Source organism: Monopterus albus, unplaced genomic scaffold, assembly GCF_001952655.1.
Source record: "Monopterus albus unplaced genomic scaffold, M_albus_1.0 scaffold127.1, whole genome shotgun sequence".
Taxonomy (NCBI): domain Eukaryota; kingdom Metazoa; phylum Chordata; class Actinopteri; order Synbranchiformes; family Synbranchidae; genus Monopterus; species Monopterus albus.
Genome location: NW_018128007.1, coordinates 3,490,632 through 3,511,972, shown reverse-complemented (window position 1 = coordinate 3,511,972; position 21,341 = coordinate 3,490,632). Strand labels below are relative to the sequence as shown.

Here is a 21,341-nt window from a genome sequence, read left to right as displayed (position 1 = left end):
GCCCCCCCACTTTGGGGCGGTCTTATATTCCTTCCTTCATGCTCGGGTCTTTTACCAGAGGCCTGGGAGCTTGAGGGTCCTGCGCAGTATCTTAGCTGTTCCAAGGACTGCGCTCTTCTGGACAGAGATCTCAGATGTTGTTCCTGGGATCTGTTGGTCTTGTGCTTTTATTGTGTTTACTCAGTCAGGGGAATCACTGCTGCCATAACTAGAGGTGGGTTTCTAAGGTCACTTCATACATGTATGACCCAAAATAAATTGTCTGCTAAAAGACTTCTTAAAAGACAGACAAATACACACACTTGTGTGGTCTTCTGACACATTCTGACACTTTTTATATTGTTTTTGTTTTTCTTTGTCTCACAACGTCAAACACACCGCCATGGAGTACTGGATACACTCAGCTGAGTCTCCTGAGAAATAAATGTTAATATAAACTCTCACAAACATATATCTTTGTGTTTTTGTGTCATAAATGAGGAGGAAACGAGTGGATATATAGACCCATACATCTGTGGCATGGACAGACAGATTTATACTTCATTTTTTCTATATTTACTTTAACCAGGAGCTGCAGCGCCCCAGAGGAACAAACATTTCTTGTAGGAGGGCATGCAGATAAAAAAACAGCACCATCACACATTCTCTCAGTCATAACAGATCAATACCAAAATGCAACATTGCCTTGAATAAAGCAGCTCTTGGACTAGTTCATGTAGTGATGCAATGGGCAGTGGTCTGGGAGGGCTCAGAAGTTGTAGGAGCTGACCTTGAGGATTGGGCAGAAACATGGTAAAGTGTAGGAAAATGCTGAAGAATGAGAGAATGAGTAGGTTGCAGAAGAGCAACAGCTGGACCAAGAGTCGGAGGCTGCTGAGAATAATATGTCCGCAAATGCTGCTGAATACAAGGCTCAGTCATTTTGTATTAGAAGTGTTTGAAAGTTCAACTGCCTCTGAATTCCTAAAAGATTTTTGCAAGGTGTCCTTTGGGTGTTTGCTGAATAAAAGATGTGATCAAATAAGTTTTGCTGAGGTTCCTTTTTTATGTGCATCAAAACAACAGCACCAACTTGGTTGTCTGTTATTGTGATTTACTCACTGGAGGCAGATATTTAAAGACCCTAAAGCTGAATTTATAGCTGCACTAAATCTAAAAACTGTTGATGTGGGAGGAGGTAGCCTGTAAGAATCAGGTATTTATGTTATGACTTACTTCATCTTCACAAGAACTGACAGGTGTCCTACTCTAAATAAAGCTTGAACTTGATAATAAAAAGTTATGCTAGCCTGAAGGATGTATCTTTTTGTGGCTACATATCTTTGAGTGGCTGTTAAGCGAGCAAAGTGGAGTTTCTTCCCGCGCCGTGACCCGTCTCTCTGCGCCCTTCTACTTCACTTTTACCTCTGAAACCCAAAGCTGTCCACATCGTTTAGTGCTGACGCCGAGCAAACGAGACACCCTAGCCCCGAGCTGAATATGCATGCAACGCCATGCATTTCTGTGGATGCTCGCAGTTTAATGGTTTCAGCACCGCGTTGGTGAACAGCGCCATACGCCGCCGAAGCGCAGCTGCAGCTGGTTCCGAGGCGCAGTTTGACAGGCCGAGCCGAAGAAAGACTCTTTTATCTCTAATCAAATCATCAGCCCCGAGGATTCAACTCAGTGAGGTTTCCCTTCCTCTGATTAGACCTTGTAAAAGCATTTCGCTTGTCCTCAAAAGGAAAAAGAGAGAGAGGGAACGGGCTGGACCAGAGGACACAGGAGAGAGAAACTGACACAAATATGTTGTTGGTGGTTCATGCGCGGACATCTTGAAGTCACACACGCTAAACCTTGCAAATAAAGTCTATCCAATTTGCTACTCGACTACAACAAAAAGAAGAAGAATGAAAAAAGAGAAGCGAGAAAAGAGCGAAGAGATGGTGGTTGCCTTTCAATTCGGAGTTACTCAAGCACAGCGTGGACAGAAGTGTCTCCCTATATGCCAGACCCACACACGGACACGGGCTGCATATTACAGGAGGCAGGACTCGGCCCGGTGCAACCCCGAGAAGAAAGGCACGCACACACACTCAGTCACGCACACGTACACACATGCAAAGTGAGAGAGAGAGAGAGAGTGGGGTGAGGAGGAGGAGAGGCAGAGAGAGGGAGTGATCGGGTGAGTGTTTCTTCCTTGAGAAAGAATCTGTACCACTTCAGCCTTAGCTGGACCTGCTCTGGATGGATTTACCATCTCTCCCTTCTCACGCCGCGGAATTTCATTCACAAGAAGGCTGACTTTAAACTCGGTGCCAGTCAAGAAAGAGCAGAGAGGAAGAAAAAGGGGGTCAGATGTTTCTCTTTCTTTCCTCTTCGACGTGCGTGAAGCGGACGCGCACCTGCAAGAGCGTCTGCTTCTCTTTTCTTTGCTGAGAGCCCCAAATTGGGGTGCTGCCGCTGCTTGGCTGAGGCTACATACACTTTTCAGACAGAACCAGTGGACTGGTTAAAACATTTAAAAAGAGAGAGAGAAAAGAGGAGGAGGGTGAACAGGAGAGAAAAAGTGTGTGTGTTTGTGGGTGTGTGTGGACGCGAGACTGGATGGATTCCTCTCTTCCTCTGTCGCTCCACAGGCGCTCGTTCGTTTATTTAAGCCCGACCGACGACAGCATGCCGAGCGCAGACTCCAGCGGCAGCGCTTGGTCAGTATAACATCTCTGTCTCTGTGTATTTCTCTTTTGTCTCTGTCTGCTTGTAGTTCTCTCTCATACACTCACGTGTACACACATTACAAAAACAGGTCTAAAGCTGTTCTCAATTTAGTCCCTTTTGCATACGCAGGCAGAGACTTCCTAACAGAGCACAGGACTGAGACGTGCTATATCGCAAAGCGGTCTCACCTGCTCAACATCCGTGCGCAACCCGACCATAGCGCCCACCGGGACATCGCCGACACCCAGGACCTGACTGTAAAGAACCCACTACATGGGCCCCAAACCCCGTGAGGTCTGCGGGATGGCTTGCAGCGCGTGTTACTACCTGGTTATCAGCTCCACGCACCTGAGCAATGGACACTTTCGGCGCGTCAAGGGGGTCTTCAGAGGACCGCTGTGTCCTACTGCAGCCAGTGATTCACCGGTAGGAGGACACACAGGCCTTGATCGATTACCCTGTGTGTGTGTGTGTGTGTGTGTGTGTGTGTGTGTGTGTGTGTGTGTGTGTTTGAGAGGGAGTTTGTGCTTTTCTTTTTATTTATTTTGAGTCATTGAGTTTGTAAACGACCCCTAAGCTAAGTGAAGTTCTTTTCCTCTTTTCTTTTCTTGTGGCTAGTTTAGATCGACCTTAGGAAATATGTGTTATCACTCGAACTTCCTAACAAGTATAGTAGACAAAAAGTGTGTTTGTATGCGTGAAAACTGTGTGGAGGATAAATTAGAGAAGAAGACCTATCAGATCCAGTGGCACTGTCGTCTACAGAAATGGGGAAGTGGATGACAGAGGTGGATATTTGATGTTAGATGATCTTTTCTCTTCTTGAGCCATAAAATATTTTTGTTAGAGGACTAGATGAATATTTCAGACAGATGAGAAGCTGGGTATCCAACCATGAAGCCACTGTTCCTCCTTGTCTCCTTCTCTCACATCTATGAGTAACCAATTAGACAAATCAAATTACATTAGCACTTTCAAGGAGATGAGTTGCCTAAAATAGTTCTAATTTTCTGGGGAATATTTCTTAGGTGTGCGAAACTGTGCATGTATCTGTGAGTGCATATATATGTGCGTGTGCACTTGCAGAGAGAGAGAGAGTGAAACAAGGCAGAGAAAGCAGTAATAATGCCAGTACATGTAAATATGTACACAATATTTTGGACTGTGTTGGATTAGGGAGTGTTTGTGTGTGTGTGTGTGTGTGTGTGTGTGTGTGTGTGTGTGTGTGTGTGCTGTAGATTCAGGAGCTGCTTGGAGGGTCTCAAGTAATCACACATTATTCATAAGCTCTTAATGTGAGAAGAGACAAAGTGGCAGAGCTGATGACATGTTTGATGAGAAAGGAGGATGAGAGCAGCTGGTATGTGTGTATGAGTGTGTCTCTGTGAGCATGTGTGTGTGTGTGTGCGTGTGTGTGTGTGTGTTAGTGCCAAACCATACTCAAGTCATTACCCGTCTGTCATGTTCGGCCTGCACTATGTGATGGGAATGAACGAACAGTGCTGAGCAGACACTGTCAAACTGGCAGAGATGCTGCAAAGAGTTGCATTCACAAACATACTTGCAAACTTTTGGACACACTCTCAAAGTCGTTCATACACGTTGTATAGTGTATATTTCCAAACAGGCCACAATAAATGAGGTAATCACTGTATATATATTCTATATATACAGTATACGATTTCTACAAATTTAGGCTCCCCTTTAAGTTTGATCATTGTGGTCATCTGTCTCAAGGCCCATTCATCTCTCCCTGCAGAATCATTATCTCTGCAACAGGTTTAGTCTTGTCTCAAAAACAAGCCTATTTCTTCACAGAAACTCTAAGTGAATGTTTTTGAAGCACACTGGCTCCATTAGGCGTATCAGCAGTTCATTTAGATGAATGGTGATTTTGATGACAATGAATACACATATCAGGCAGCTGCTAATTTCTGTTCATTACAGCATGTCATAAAACTTTATTTGAAGATATTTGCCACTTGTCTGAGATAGGTGATTCATCAGAATGCTTCAGGTTTTGCTAATTATAGTTAGAGTGAGGGTCGAGTATTAAAACATAATACTTTTGGAGCACCGACAAAAATCTGGCCATTGCACTGAGTAATTAAAGGTTTATGTTGGTAGCAAATGCAGAACTGTGAACAGAAAGCTATTTCAATAATTGATTAATCAGTTCAGCACCTTTTAAAGTAAACACACATTGCTGGTACCAGGTTCTCAAATGTACTGTATGTAAAGAGAATGTGACGTTGGCATCATCATCATCGTCGGTAGGGGATGCTTCGACTACGTCCAAAGAGTGCCTTTAGTGATCAGTTTGAGCACAAACAAGAGAGAAATCGATTCATCTACAGCATTTGTGTCATCTGCCGACAGCTGCTAGTTAGCGTTAGCTCCCAAACCAAGAGCTGAGATCAGGGTGCAGTCATTTTTTAGTCTGTCACTCTTGTAGACAAGATCTCCAGGTAGTAAGTGAGGAAGCTACAGTCAGCTAAGTCTATCACAGTCACTAAAGTGAGTTCTCAGTGATTTAAGCTTCTTTTTTTAGCCAAACAGAACAAGAATGTAGGTAAATACAATGTGTACCCACCCCAACATTCAACATGGCATAACGTATTTTATTCAGGCAAAAAAATTTTTTTTTTTACCACACAGCAAGCAATGTGGCATATTTGGTTACATGAAAATGAAGTTTTGAAACATTTATGTTCCTTAAATAACATATTTTTAAAAGTGTTATTTTAGTATTAGTACCAAAACACAGACATTGCATTGGCAAAATGTTCACTTTTTTTGTGTTAGGATTCTAAATTTAATTATTTAAATCATATTTATTGGCAAAGTATGTTTATGGAATGAGTCTCCGGTACAGCGGCTCTCCTCTAGAGAGACCATTCAACCGAAGCAGCCATCTGTGGCGCCGTTATTCACACACATACATACACCAGTGTGGCCACCAGGAGCAACTTGGGGTTCGGTGTCTTGCTCAAGGACACTTCAACATGTGAACTTGGGAACTGAACTGCCAACCTCTGGGGTAAGACACAACCACGCTACCTCCTGATCCATAGCCGCCACTTGGATCAAGGATCAGGGACTATGAAATACTGTATGCACAAACAGTACTGATCCATGTTATCTCTACTCTAGTTTGGCAGTCTTGTCATTGGAGGAAAATCATAAATGTTGCTGATAACATTAATGAGTAAGTCATGAGAGTGTGACAGTGAGTCAACATGCACAACACCAGAAACCTGAAATTGCTGAAGGCTGGAAACTACACCAGCTCCAGGGTCTTAAAGGTGCAGCTGTATGGTAACTGACCTCCATGTGGAATGAGGCAAGTAAAAATAGAGGTTCCCGTTATGTTGAATACAATTTTTTCTCTCCAAGCTGCGGGCAGTTTTCATTCACGGTAGGAAGGACATCATTTACCCCCAAGGCCATGTCCAATCTAACACAAATAAATCTACCGTGTTGGAAAATGCTTGCTAAGTAGGAATAGAAGGTCAAAAAAAGAAAGAATAAAGAACAAGATGCACTTTCAAATTATAGATCTTAGTTTAGACATTGGCCAATTTATGGGCCTGTCAGAGTGATAAACAGGCTGTTCCTGTGGTCAAGTAGTTCAGAAGTGACCTCTTGTGTCAACCAGGAGCGAATGTATTTAACACTCCTCGTCAAAACTGTTAGACATGCTGAGCAGCATCCTTTGCTCCTGTCCATCTCAGTGTAGAGGAACGATGCCATGCCAGCCCACACAACAGCTGTTAGCTCTTTAATTTCGCTTAGATCAGTCAAGTACAAAGGATTTTACAATTGGTAACAAAGGGTAATGGCTTGTGACTTCACTTGATAAAGTACTGCTGCATTAAAACACCATGGTAAGGAACACCCGTATTGACACACAGCCCAATATTTTTCTTTACAACAAATTGTCTCATGTTTGTTAAGGGTTTTCTGTTTTGCTGTTTAGCTGGCATCCCTGCAAAGTGCTATGGTATGTCTAGATTAGGATTTTCTTCATTACTACTTTATCACCACTAATTAGTCATTGTGATAGGTCTCTTGGACGTGTCTGAGTTTTGGTTCCCGTATGCATATTAGTGCTTAATCATCACCAGTGAGTCATTCTTCAAGCTCTCATTAACACTTCAAAGTTTTTTGTTCCCGGTGTCAGTGCAGAGGGAGGACAGGAGGAAAGATGTAGCAACGGAAAGGTGTGTGCAAAGAGGACAGATACAGCTCTAATGCATCCCTCAATTAGACAGATACACGCTTTCGATTTCTTTTCCTGTCACTTGTCCAAAAATCCTCCAGTCCCTCTCCTTGTCTGCTCATTTCTCTTTAGAAACACCTCTGCTGTAGAATATTGTAGCCTTGTGTCTGTGCATACACTCCTAGTCTGTTTTATTTCACTGCTGTTGCAGAAAACAGATGAATCACGGGCTATACAGCACAGTGTCAAAGTGAGGGCAAATGCGCTGGAGTGTATGAGTGTGTATGTGGCTGTGACTCTGTGTTTGCACCCTCATGTTTTCATTGATTCCTCAGGGAGCTGAACGGTGTTTATGTAAATGAGGTGGCATTTAAACATATGCCCTGAACAATTATCTGAAAACAACTGTTTAGCTGTACAAAAACACAACCAGAGTGAGTCAAGTATTCAGCTGCAAAAATTAAGCCATCATGAGGGGACAGAGGTGATATGAGCCAACTGGTTGCCATTTGGTGTGCCAGTGTGCTTGCAGCTATAAACACGACACCCAGGAATGTTTGTGCACTTTTAATGATGATCATAATAATAAGCGATACAGGCTCGGTATCAAAGATTTCTCAGGGGACGTTGAAGCTTGTAATTGCATCTTGACATTTGTGAAGTTCAACAAATGCCAGAAAGAAAGAAATTTGTTAATATTGAGTTTAAGATGAAAAAAAATACAAGCTTAAAAACAGTTGTACAGTTGTGTTTTGTGTCACCAGAAAAGCTATTTCAGAGTCAAGGCTCCTTATGCCGCAGTCGCTCACATTCGTAAAGTCTAATGTTAATGCACACAAACACACACACCAGCTCAGCCTTCAGGTCCTGATGGAGCAGTTTGAGAGTGGAGCAGGTGAGTGCTGCTGAATACTAACACCGCTAATGTCCTCCATCACAGTTTACACTCAACACTCTGGAGACAGTGCGTGCGTGAGTGTCTGCTTGGGAGAAAGGTGGATAATTGGGACAGATGGGTGAGATAGGATGAGGAAAAGAGGAGGAGCTAGGGGAGAGCAAGACAGTTGGCTTTGATTTTTAACACTCTCACGAGCTTTTATTGACATTTCATTTAGCTAATGAATTCATTAGTGCTTCATAGCATAATAACTAGTAGCTGATAACCAGGATGATCCCCAGAGGACATGCACTGCCTTCACTCTGTTGTCTCAGTATTTTTTCACCCTTCTAAACTTTTTTCTTCCACTTCTGTTTCTTTTTTCTTTAACCCGAAAATTTTATTCCCTATTTGTGTGTGCTACATTGGGTAACTTGTAAATGAACCTGTTATTTAAGGTGACACAACCTGCCAGTCTCTCAGCAATAGTGCAGCATGCTGTCAGGAATAATGATGAAAAAGAAGGAGGTGCAGATGAAGGAGCACATTCATTTCTATCTCTGTTTAGATGCCTTTGTTCTTCTGCTTCAGTGTGGTCTCCAGTTTGTGGTGCTTGTTCACCTCTTAGATGAAGATGATCTTTAGTAAACTGGCTGACAAGTGATTCATTCTTCATCTGTATTTTTGACTTGCTGTGTACTGGAGACAAGGAAACACAGAAACAAGCCTGACCTGCGTGAACTGAGCGATCATTTAAATTTATTTTTCAGTCACTTAAAGTGTGGTTGGTTTCGCCCAGAGGACTTGTTTACTTGTACACATTTACAACCCTCCACTTCGACACAAACATTAAGAATTGGAAGCATTTATTTGTGTTTTGAGTCTGATGTGGAAGGATGTTTGAGAGGCTGAGTTGACCTGTGTGAGCTGTGCGCGGGTGGGTGTGTGTGAGCATGTTTGGAGGGTACAGTGTGGGCCGAGTGGATTTGGCATAGCTGCTTCTGTTGACTTAAAAATTTTATTTTAATCTGGGCAGACAACTTTAAAATGTAGATTCTGATAGCAGACACATGTTGTGAGCAACGCACAAGTTATCGCACATGCGTATACACGTGCACATGCACATGCAGACACAACAGATGGCCCAAACTCCTATTTTGTATATTACCTTGGGACAGATGTTTTGTCTGTGTGGTCATTAGCGATCGCAGCATCAGATAATTACCTGGAGACACACCAGCACATAAACACACACGCTCACAGACAATTAGTGAGTGTTTGATAATTACGGGATGTTTGATGAACCATCTGGAACACCAGCTCAGGTGAAAACTGAAAGACATGCTCACAACAGAATCAGACACACAAAAGCCTCAAATCATGATCATCAAAAGAGTATGATTACCCAAGTCCTGATAAAATGAAGATAGAGAGATGACATGTGAGAGCTGAGGAGATGAAAGCGTTTTTGTTTTACAGTCATTTGGGTGTCATGTTTCATTCAAGGCTTGCTCTTATCCTCTTGTATTGTCCAAGAGTGATTTCCTCCCTGCAGTCTGAACTCTGCGTCTTCTGTCTCTGTCTTTTTTCTTTTTTTAATTTGCCACTGCCTCCTGTCTCTTCCTCCATTCATTCCTCAAACGATACCTATGCTCTCATGCCCGTCTCCCTGACACCGCTCTTATCTCCCTCTGCTATTGCTTTTCCTCTCATCTCTCCAGCCCATTCATTTTTTAGCAGGTCATAGGTTCAACTGTTTAGGCATTTGAATCGTACTGTGTGTGGATGAGGCTCTGTGTCTGTGTGCATATGTGTGTAAAGTATGCCTGTACAGAGGTTTGTGTGTGTGGGTGATGGGAGTAATATTACTGTAGCAATATTGCTGAAAAATCCTTGAAGGAATGAAAGAAAAAAAGAGGGTCCATTTTATTTGATGTTCAGTTTTTCTATTTTTCCAATAACCTCCATTTCACTCTGAGACTAGGCCTCTGATTCAGCTCTTTTACCTGCTTTCATGTAAGAACAGATGTGCTGATGCACACATGGCTGCGCATGTTACACAGATTTGTACCTGTGTGCTTGAATGCCTGTGTGTGTCTTCAGCACCGACACGCAGACCAGGGCTAAGAGCAGCTCAGACAAATTAATTATCTCTTCTCTGGAGGAGAGAGATGACTCACTGAAAGACAAGTTGCGAACCAGCACCTTCTGGCTGAGCAGAAGCCCAGGAATTACTCAGAGCCTAGCGGAGACCACTGCTGAATAAAGTAACTTGAATTTCATCCTCAGTTTTACTTTTCATGTGCATAAGCTCGATTTATAAAAATAACTGCCACTGAAAGAAGTCAAGCAGGCACTTTGCATTTATAGATCAAAGTGGCAGAGGAATTTTAATGCATATGAACAAGATTCACTTTCCTGAAATCATTGACATACAGTAAGATCAAGGCGTTTGTGGTTTGCATTGATGCACCTTGCACAGAATAGGCTGCATACAGCACTTCTGGATACACCAGTACTCACCAGTGGTGGACAATAACTTAAGTACATTTACTCAAATAGAATTCTTAAATACAATTTTTGGGTATCTGTACTTTACTTGAGTATTTTCATTTTGTGCCATTGCGTACTTTGGTTTCACTACATTTTATAGGCAAATATTGCACTTTTTATTTGACTACATTTATTTTATAACTTTAGTTATATAAAAATGACAGTGTAATCATAAGACTTTATTGATCTCTAGTGAAAAATTCACATGCTACCCAGCAGTAAGTCGCATTATAAGCATATAAGGTAGTTAAAATCAGCTCCACTTTTACGAGCTGCAACATTAAATGTGATGTGGTGTACACAATACATCCATCCATTATCCATACTGCTTATTCCTGATTAGGGTCGCAGGGAGCTAGAGCCAATCCCAGCTGACACTGGGCGAGAGGCAAGGTACACCCTGGACAGGTCACCAGTCTATTACAGGGCTGACATGTAGACAAACAACCACACACACACACACACTCACACACACTCCTAAGGGCAATTTAGTGTTGCTAATTAACCTAAACCTGTACGTTTTTGGATTGTGGGAGGAAGCTGGAGTACCTGGCACAGGGCGAACATGCAAACTCCACACAGAAAGGCATTGAGTTGGCCGAGGTTTGAACCCAGAACCTCCTTTCAGTGAAGAACCACTGCTCGACCATGCTGCTGTACACAGTATGGTTTCAGTAATTACAATCCAAAAATATGATATACATTAATGTTAAATGTGCCATTCTTCATAATGAGAACTTTTACTATTAGTACTTTAAGTACAGTATGTTGTGATGCTGATACTTGTACATTTACTTAAGTAACTTTTTGAACACCAAACTTTGACTTGTAACAGAATATTTTTACATCATTGTATTCCTACTTTTAATGAAGTAAAGGATCTGAGTTCCTCTTCCACCACTTAAATTGTTTTCTGTAAATTAAATAGTGGGGGAAAACAGAATCCAACTTGATTATAGGCATATTTTTAACAGTGAGGTGAGGCTTTCATGTTTCTGCTGCCTCAGCCACAACCATTTACCTGCTGCCTTTCATCGTTTCCCTCTGACCCAGACAGACAGACCTGCAGCAAAATATGCAGTAAAAAGTCAATGTTAAAGTCAAATATTCAGAGAGATGAAAGGGAGATTATGGCGCTATTGCCTTACCTGTTCATGTACTGCTCTGTGTGTATGTGTTATACAGTAGAATACACTTACACAAGGGGGGTAGCAAGTGAGCAAGCATGGCAAAAATGAATGTAGTATTGTAATAACATTGTGTGCGCTCCCATGTGTGCTCATTCTGGTGCTTCCATGTATATGTATCACAGCAGATAGGACCTGCTACTGTAGGTCATTCTGATAGCACAGGATCCTGCATCAGTAACATTGTATCACATTATATCAGACACCTCCACCAGACTTGCAAGCCATGATGCAGGCACTAATAATTCATGCTGTTTGCTTCAACCAGCCTTCACATTAGCCGTGATGGAGAGAACAACCCATCCCAATTATCATGAGCAGCAGCATTCCTGTGTTTAGCAGATTGAAGATGCCAGGCGCTCAGCTTAGTGTTGTGCAGAAATGTCCTAGCTGCATGCTGCCAGGATGGCAGGATCACAGTGGTCTGCAAGCAGCCTCCAGCAACCAGCCACCAAGACTTGGCTACCTCTTTTATATGGACAGGGTGACTGTTTCCTCTGCCTGTTTCTGTATATAGGCTTGTTGTGATTGTTCATTTTTGCATGAGTTAGCTAGGTGGCATCTGTGCCTTTGCTGTGAGGTATATTCTTACCCTGTGGTACAGGATTAGTTGCAGCACTGAATGGGAAGACATGGAAACAGCAGGAGAGGAAGAAAATAGAGTGAGAAGAGAAGAGAGGAGAGAAGAGAAGAGGAAGGGAAACCCCGCAAAGACTAGAAGAAATGTGCTGGTATATTGTGTGTGTGTGTGTGCGTGTGCCTGCATGTCATGGGTATTCATCAGTTTCCCTACCATTCTCTACTTTTCCTCTGCCATAAAACCCAGAGGCAAGAAGTAAACACAAACTGTAAGATCTCCTTCTGTCTGCTTCTTTTTGTTTCTCTCTCTCGTCTTTCCACGTGTAAAGCTAGCATTTAGTTAGCATATGTTTTTGTGTGCACTGTCAGCTACATATGCAAAGTATGTCTGTCACCTAGAAAAGGGAAACAAATGCACTGCGAGGTCCAGAGGATGTGGAACATGTTGTCTTTCATTTCTAAGATGACTGTTGTCACAGCTGTGGAGTACTTGTCATGAACAAGGTAAGCCCAGTTGTAAATTCAGTGTTTGAAGCTCAAGTTAAGTCACCTCTTCCAGGCATGACAGAAATGTGTGTTTTTCAGAAACCTTTTAAAAAGAAAAAAAAAGCAAGAGCCATGCACATCACAAAGCAAGGCAAAACCTATGAACTTTGTTTGTGTTGCTGCATGTGGGAGCGTGTTTGTGTTTATGTGTGAGCGTGTGAAAAATAGCAGTGTGTGATTTATGTAAATGAGTGTCATTGGCCGAGGAGGAGGCAGAATTCCCAGGCCTGATGAGTGGCTTAATGATTCATCAGCCTGGCCGAGGCAGGCATCAATAATGGATGACAGAGTGGGTCATGCAGGATTGCTCGCCCCTTGATTAAAGTGCTCCACGGCTAAACGCCTCACTTCCTCCCTCTTCTCACCCTACCTTCTGCAAGGATAATGTGCTGTACATGCACCCTGCGCACACACACGCACACACCTCTTCCTCACTTTCTTTCTGTACAGCTTAATGTCATCTCACCTCTCACGTGCTTAATAAGCACTCAGCCCTTCATCATCTCCTCACTCTGTTTCTTTGGACTTAATCCAATCATAATGAGTGAAAGAGGGAGAGAGAGAGAGGGGACAGAGAAAGGCAGAGATAGAATGGTAGAGGGGGAAAAAGAAAATGGAAAGCGTGGGAGAAAAGAAGAGAAAGCCTCAAATGAATGCTTTATGATTTCTCTGTACAGAAATGGAGCCTTTCTCTCTGGAGATAAGACAAGAACATAAATGTTCTTTCTTTCCCCTCCACACAGAGCAGAGGGAGTCGTTCTCTCTCGCTCTTTCTCTCTCTATAAGCTGTATGTGGGTGTTAGTGTGACAGGACAAATCTCTGTCTATTAGGAGACATAAACCTCTAAACCCTGAGCTACACAGCCATACATACTAATGCAACCATACTGAGGACTGGATAGAAGTTGGGAACGATAGCAAGGACACACAGAGAAAGGAAGAGATGTGGAGAGCAGGATACTTAAAGCTGAAAGATTTCTGGTGGGATTTCAATCCCTGATCAGGATGGGGTCTTAAGTGCTACACAATCTCTAAGTATAGGAAAACCAGCTTTAACAAAACTCGACTGTTATATACCACAGAGGAAGTTTGTGTGTGTCTGCATGAATGTGATGGTGTTTCAACCTTCACATCTGTAGCAGCTAGCCATGCACTCATACTCTAATGTGCCTGGGAAAAGATCACTTAGTTTTATTGGACACACTCGTGTCATCCCCTGATAGCACGAATGAACCACACAGTGTGAACATGCACACACACAAATGTTCCCCCGCACTGGAAAGCTTCAAAAGAAACTGCAATCATCACCGCCTGAAAGAGAGCAATCATTCCTCAATTCACCGACAACAGCAACCAATCGTTCTCTCTCTCTCTCTCAGCCACCCTTCCCTCCCCTTCCGTCTATCACAACCCTCGCTCATCATCTGGAAGTTTCTCGGTTGGCAGGACTTAGCCAAGCACCAAGAGTGTAGTGTGTAATCTTGCACTTTATTAATCCTGTTCTTAAAATTTGTCACTTCCCAAGCTGATTACCTTCATCACCTTAACATTTCAACATGTCTTTCATTCTAATCTGTGTCATCACACTCTGACGGATTACAGTTCAAGTCTGATCATCTGAACAGATAGTAAAGCAATCCTCTTTGAAGACTGTCACTCACCAGAATATGATAAACAGCATATGTGTGTACAGTACAGAATGTGTGTTTGATGTAAATGTATATCAATTCATCCATGCGGGGGTTTTGTTGTGTTTGTAATTTAAATGTTCAAAGTGCATGGTCTATATAATTCTAGTTTTCTGCCAGCTGGGAGAGGAAAGCATTTTAATAATGGAGATGACATTTAGCAAGAGAGGAGAAAAGCCTGACAAGCGCACAGATGGAAGGACACATAATTGTCAAGTGCTTTTAATGCATGAGAGAGGAAAACAGATACAAAAGTGAACCTGAGAGAATGTCCAAAAATATTATAAAACACTGCATTAATAAAAAAAGACCTGAAATAAATGAGAGGTGGCGTGATAGGAGAGGAGAGGGTAAAAGGATAAGAGATGTTCAGATCTCACCAATTTATCTATCCGAGGCTCTTCTCGTGTTATTTTCACCCCAGAGGGCATCTGTGGGGAAAGTGCCAAGGAGGAAAGAGTAAAGTTCATCTCCGTGTACTTTATATTGCACCTACCATCCTCTTCTTCCTGTAATTGGTTTGTGATGTTCCCTTTAATGTGTTCTAAGAGAAAGGGAAGAAAACCTTTGTTTTTTAGAGACACAAATGCAAGTCCCTGTAGAGCGCAGTGAATGAGTGATAGGATCATAAAACTAGAAGACACAGAGGAAACCACAATGTGCAGAACCCTGGGGTATTTTAGAAATTTGCATGTATGCGTTGATGCATTTTTGCTTCCATCTTGATCCCACCCAACACAAAGTTTCCCCACAAAACAGTTGGAAACGAGTATGGGTCCTGTTTGTTCAAGTGGAAAAAAATGTCTTAAGATGTCCTCTCCTTTATTTGTCTGTAAGATTGCTCTGCCCTGGTGAATCAGTTTAAGCCAGAGGCTGAGCTCACATTATATTCAGAATGGCATGAACACCGAGGGGGAGGATGTTGAGAAGTGGCCAGATTTTAAATGTGGCACCAAATAGGATTCATCAGAGATACAGCACATGAATAACCCCGTGAAAGCTTTTGATTGGGGAGGAGAGATAGGGAGAAAGAAGTCAGGGAGGGTGGACAGATCAGTGGAGGGGCTGTCTGCCCTTACATTGTGAAGGACAGGGAATTAAAATTTGTATCTCTTGCTGAGTGAACGTTTGGTTGAGCCTGGTGACTAATCATAGATTTATGACTTCAACAGGACAGCGGGTGCCATTTGTCCAGGCAGCAGGCGCTCCAGCAGACTAACAGCAGCACAGTTATTTTGAGGCTCGTGAACACCCCTCTTTATATTTTGATGTGATTTGTCATTCTGGAGTCAGAATCCTGCAGTTTTCTCTTTTTATAGAGAAGTTTTGGTCAGTGGCCTGCAGATGTGTTTAGAGGAGATTTATTTTTAACAGAGCAACTCTAACACATTACGCTACTGTAAACAGAGTTGATAAGCGGCACTTACTGTGCAGCCTGTAAATATTTAGATAGTGACATGATTTTTGATGTACTTCAGCCTATTAGATTAAAAATAAAGCAATGACTATAAATTTAAAGAGCATATTTTCAGCTTTAAGTGTTTATATTTGAATTGAGCAGTGTAAAAATACAGAATTCCACACCCTTTAGAAGGGCTAGGGATCCTAAACAGGCAAGGCAATCAAGACACTTTTAAGGCAAAACAGAATAATGTTCTTAAGTGCCAAGTCAGTCACCTGGCTTCAGTCCAACTGAGCATCTGTTTCATTGCTGGAGATGAGACTACAAGAAAACAGCCCCTGAGATTGCTGCAGTACAGCTCTGACACAGTATTACCAGGAAAGATCCTAAATGTCTATTGAGGTCTGTAGGTTGTAGTTTTCAATCTGACAGCAAAGAACTGGCAACCAATCAATCAATCAATCAAAATTTATTTATATAGCATGTTACAACAACATCTGGTTGACCAAAGTGCTTCAGACAAGAAAAAGAAAGAGCAAATTAAAGCCATTAAAACGGAAAGTAAATAATAAACTAGAATAAAACCCAACAACAATAAATATCAGACTACATTAAGGATCAAATGCCATAGTAAATAAAAAGGTCTTAAGGAGAGATTTAAACACAGCCAATTCTGTAGCAGATCTAATATTAAAAGGCAAATCTTTCCAGAGCTTTGGGGCCACAATGGCAAAAGCCCTGTCGCCTCAACATTTGTTGACGAGACCTTGGGATCTCTATAAAATACAAGGATGAAGCTCTAAGAGATCTTCCTGGAGCATGCTATTAAATGAGATTGCTGAGGTACTGGGGTGCCAAACCATTTAAAACCTTAAAAACAAACATCAGTAACTTAAATTCAATTCTGAAGGGAACCATGAACCAATGAAGGGAAGCCAGTTCAGGTGCTAAACCAGATACATTACCATTAGTAATGTTTATATTGAATCACACAGTTGCTTGTAATTCCCAAATGCTTTACCTGATTTTGATGTTAACACCCTTAAATTAAAGGCTCATGTAAATGATTTTTATACCTGAAGATCAGTTTACTTGCTATGAGGAGTATTGCAGTAATTGTATGTCTTATATGGCTCTAAAGAGAGCTTTTTAAATCGTAAATAAATCCATATCATGTTCTCTGGGTTGTCCCTAATTGGACTGAAGACTTAGCAGAAAGCCTGCATTACAAATTGGGGGCTTAGAGTTGAAAGGACATGCGTATTTACCAGGCTGGGAGGGTCTAATAGAAGGCACTATTGAGTTACAGTAATGAGAAATGGAGGATCCAGGGACCAGAAGTCAGGATATCTCTGCCTCTGCTTTCCGGTTATTTCTATTTGTTTCTTGCAAGTCTTACAATTATCTATGCAATACTATATCACTGAAATACCCCCTTTGCACTGGGAGTTGTCTGATAACTCACAGTCATTGTCCCATTTTAAAAATGCCATATGCTGGAGTACACAGCCATATGCATACTCTCCCACAGTGGTAATATAGAGCATAATTTACAATTAAATGCAAACAAAAGAATTTACTGCAAAGGACACAACACAGACCTTCAGTTTAGAGATCACATCCAGGGAGAAGCACTCCTCACCTCCACGAGGCAACAAAGGGCACAGGGCAAATTAGCAAACATAATCTCTTCATTATTTATTTATTCAGTTTGTTTCTTGCATGCTGCTAAACCTAAAAGGTCAGAGCAAAACAGAACATTTGGCTGTATTTTGACAGGAGGAAAAGGAAAAGAATTAGACAAATTCTGGTGATTCATGGTGTAGGCCTGTGCTGATGCACAGCAACAAGATGAGTCATTATACACCTGACACAGGAACACTACAATACACCTTGTACTGTTCCATGTTTTTGTAAAGACATATTCTGAATTAGTTTAGCCTGTCCAGTGTCTCTTTCACAGAGTTGGTTGCCGGCAGTTAGGGAGACGGTGTCTGACACATCTGTCCTTTTGGCTGCAACTAAACCCTAATGACACCATCGATGGTCAACACATCTGTGGTTCTGGCTATTCGAAGCCCATGTACTTGTTTTGGCCTCATATAATAATCTGGAGCAAACAAAGATACGCAAACACATACACACCAGGACACACAGACAGATGCACATATGCAAAAACATAGGCTGGGATTTACATGTACACATCACATGCACACACATCAAATGAATAAATGGGTGGGTACTGGCCATGGAGGCATATTAAAGGCAGTCAAGGGTGCAGTCAGTGGGGCTGCAAATATCAGCTCATTAACACTCAGCTATCCCGTTTGGCAGTCTGGATTTGTGTGTGTGTGTGTGTGTGTGTGTGTGTGCATGAGTGTTTCTGCAGCTGAGGTCTACAGGTCATTACAGTAACAAGTAACTTAGCCATCAAGGCAGCTGTCATTAGCTACAGAAGAATGACCAGAAATCACACCGCCCCACCAAACTCTCGCACATGTGTTTGATGGAGAGAATCATAGCAACGCTTTAGAGTCAGAAAAGAAAACAGAGTAGCAGATATATGTAAACAGATGGGGGATGAATTTTTTGTTAATTACCAGTAACTTTTTTTTAAACAACAAATGGAATTGTTTCGATTCATTACAATGGCCAGGTCAGGGTGATAATTATAGCTGAAGAGAATTGGACTTAATTGGGTTTGATAAACATTTATGAATTGTTTATTGAGATATCTTCACAAGGCATGGTAGCAATCAAAGGTTCTTTGAATTCCAAAATGTCTCTTGCTCACAGTTTGTCCCTGTACCTCTCCTCTCCTCCCGAATTCTGAATGAATGAGCATTGTGTGGTCTTATAACTTAGACCTTAAGGGCCGTCCTTGCAATTATTTCACTGCTGTCAAACAAAACAGACTATTTTTCAGTTTATGAAGAGAGATCGCCTCACTCATTAGATGTGAAACTATTTAAAATTAATAAAATGCTTACATAGGCAGGCATCCCTGGTATTTTTGAGCTATTAAGACACTCAAAGGAAACACTACAAACCCCTGGAGGTCTATTCAATACTCTACACTGGTGAGGACATACTTATTATGTTGCTTCTTTTCAAGTTTCATCATTTTATATATCTTAATTATTACAAAAAAGTAAACACTAGACATGAATACAGTACATCCATCCATTATCTATACCTCTAATTCCTGAATAGGGTACACCCTGGACAGGTCGCCAGTCTAGGACAGACAGCACATACAGGGAACAAATCAAATCAAATCAAATCAAATTTATTTATACAGCACTTTAAAAACAGCATCCAGTTGACCAAAGTACTTTACATAGCAGAATAAAACCACAATAAATGACTAAAATAGAATAAATAAGATTAATGCAAAAAATAAAACAGCACAATAGCACAGATGACACACATTCAATAAATTAAAATTAAAAAGAATGCAACAGGCCCTATTGTGTATTAAAAGTCAAGGCAAATAAATATGTTTTAAGCAATGATTTAAAAGTAATGAGGTCAGTAGCTGACCTAACATCAAACATCACCCCTAGATTTTCTACAGTCGACTTCAGGTGTCGTGCTAGGAGGCCCAGGCCCTGGTTACAAGCAGTTAAGTTCACCAGGTCACCAAATAGCACACAGTCTTATTTTCATTGAGATTTAAAAAGTTAAGTGCCAACCATGATTTCAAGTCTGTCAGACAGTCAAACAACGGCTTTAATGACATCCCTCTTGTTGCCTTCAATGGTAAGTAAATCTGAATATCGCCAGCATAACAATGAAAAGAAAGGCCATATTTCCTTAAGACAGATCCCAGTGGGAGCATGTACAAAGAGAACAAAATGGGACCAAGCACAGATCCTTGGGGGACCCCACAGAAAAGGATAGTCGAGGATGACGAACAGGTACCAATATTAACAGTAAAACTTCTATTGGTGAGAGAAGATCTGAACCAGTTAAGAACAGTACCTTGAATTCCTACACACTGCTCCAAATGAGATAGGAGGATTTCATCCACTGTATCAAAGGCAGCAGTGAGATCTAAAAGCACCAATAAAACCGAATCCCCGGCGTCGCTAGCCAACAGGATATCGTTACTGATTTTTAATAATGCAGACTCAGTACTCTGTTTTGATTTAAAAACAGATTGAGATTGCTCCTCAATGCCATTGTCTGTCAAAAAAGACTGGAGTTGGATAAAAACAATCTTCCCTAGAACTTTAGACATAAAAGATAATTTAGACACTGGTCTAAAATTAGAGAACACTAAAAGGTCAAGATTAGGCTTTTTGAGAAGACAATCGCTTTTTTAAAAGCTTCTGGAACTGAGCCTGTCCTTAAACATAAATGAATTAGAGCCAGAAAGCTAGGCCCAACAGAGTCAAAAACATCCTTAAACAATCTAGTTGGCAAACAATCCAAAGAACAGTGAGATGCTTTGTGGTGCATGTGGTGAACCAGTTCAGATAGCATAGGCAAAAATACAGGCTCAAACTGATCAAAGACAGCAGGTTTGCCCGGGTGCGCCTGATAGAAAGAGGTGAGAAGGGCAGGATCTAAAATAAAGGAGCGGGGAATCCAGGAACGCGCCTCCGGACCATAACCCTCCCAGTCCACCAGATATTGGAAACCACGGCCCCTAGGGCGAACATCCAGGATCTGCCTGACGGTGTATGCAAGGCCACCGTCCACCTCCAGGGCAGGAGTAGGTGGAGCCAGTGGCGGACAGAGGGGACTGGAGGAGACTGGTTTTCATCTGTGAAACATGAAAAACAGGGTGAATACGGAGGGAATCAGGGAGCTTGAGTCTGATGGCAGTGGGGTGAATGATTTCCTGGTTGATGAAGGGCCCTAGGAACCGGGGCAAGAGCTTGGGGCAGGCACCTTTGATGGGGACATGGGCAGAGGAGAGCCACACTTGTTGCCCAACCTGATAAGTAGGAGCGGCTCGACGGCGGCGATCGGCCAGCCAGCTTGGGGCAGGCGCCTTTAATGGGGACATGAGCAGAGGAGAGCCACAGTTGTTGCCCAACCTGTTAAGTAGGAGCGGCCCGACGGTGGCGATCGGCCAGCTGTTTGTTCTGATCGGCCGTGTGCAGGAAGGCAGCCCTGGTCTCCGCCCAGACGGCCTGACAGCGGGAAATGTGAGACTTTACCGAGGGGACAGCAATGTCTGTTTCAGCAGAGGATAGTAGGGGAGGTTGGTATCCCAGGGAGGCTTGAAAGGGAGAGATACCAGTGGTGGAGCTAGAGAGAGTGTTGTGAGCGTATTCTACCCAGGGCAACAACTGGTTCCAGTCCTCAGGTGAAAAACTGGTGATGCAACGGAGGGCGTTTTCCAGCTCCTGGTTCAGCCGCTCAGCTTGGCCGTTTAGTGATGGGGGTGCCGTGGATATGAAAAACATGCTGAACCAGGAGCTGGGCGGTTTCAAGAGCTGAGGGGAGTTGTGGAAGGGCAGGGAAATGGGCGGCTTTGAAAAAACAATCGACTATGGTAAGAATGACAGTGTTGCCCTGGGAGGGAGGCAGGCCGGTGATGAAGTCTAGGGCAATGTGAGACCAGGGCCGACTAGGG

At 42.3% G+C, this 21,341-nt stretch overlaps 1 protein-coding gene across 1 annotated transcript in view; it reads left to right on the top strand.

Moving 5' to 3' along the window:
• The first annotated feature begins 2,165 nt into the window (after positions 1 to 2,165).
• Positions 2,166 to 21,341, top strand: part of znf804b (zinc finger protein 804B) — a 33,393-nt gene continuing 14,217 nt past the window's right edge. The window contains exons 1-2 of the mRNA XM_020612795.1: positions 2,166 to 2,687; positions 2,827 to 3,123. Of these exons, the coding sequence (XP_020468451.1) occupies positions 2,971 to 3,123 (153 nt within the window). The 5' untranslated portion in view covers positions 2,166 to 2,687; positions 2,827 to 2,970. The remainder of the gene's footprint in view (positions 2,688 to 2,826; positions 3,124 to 21,341) is intronic.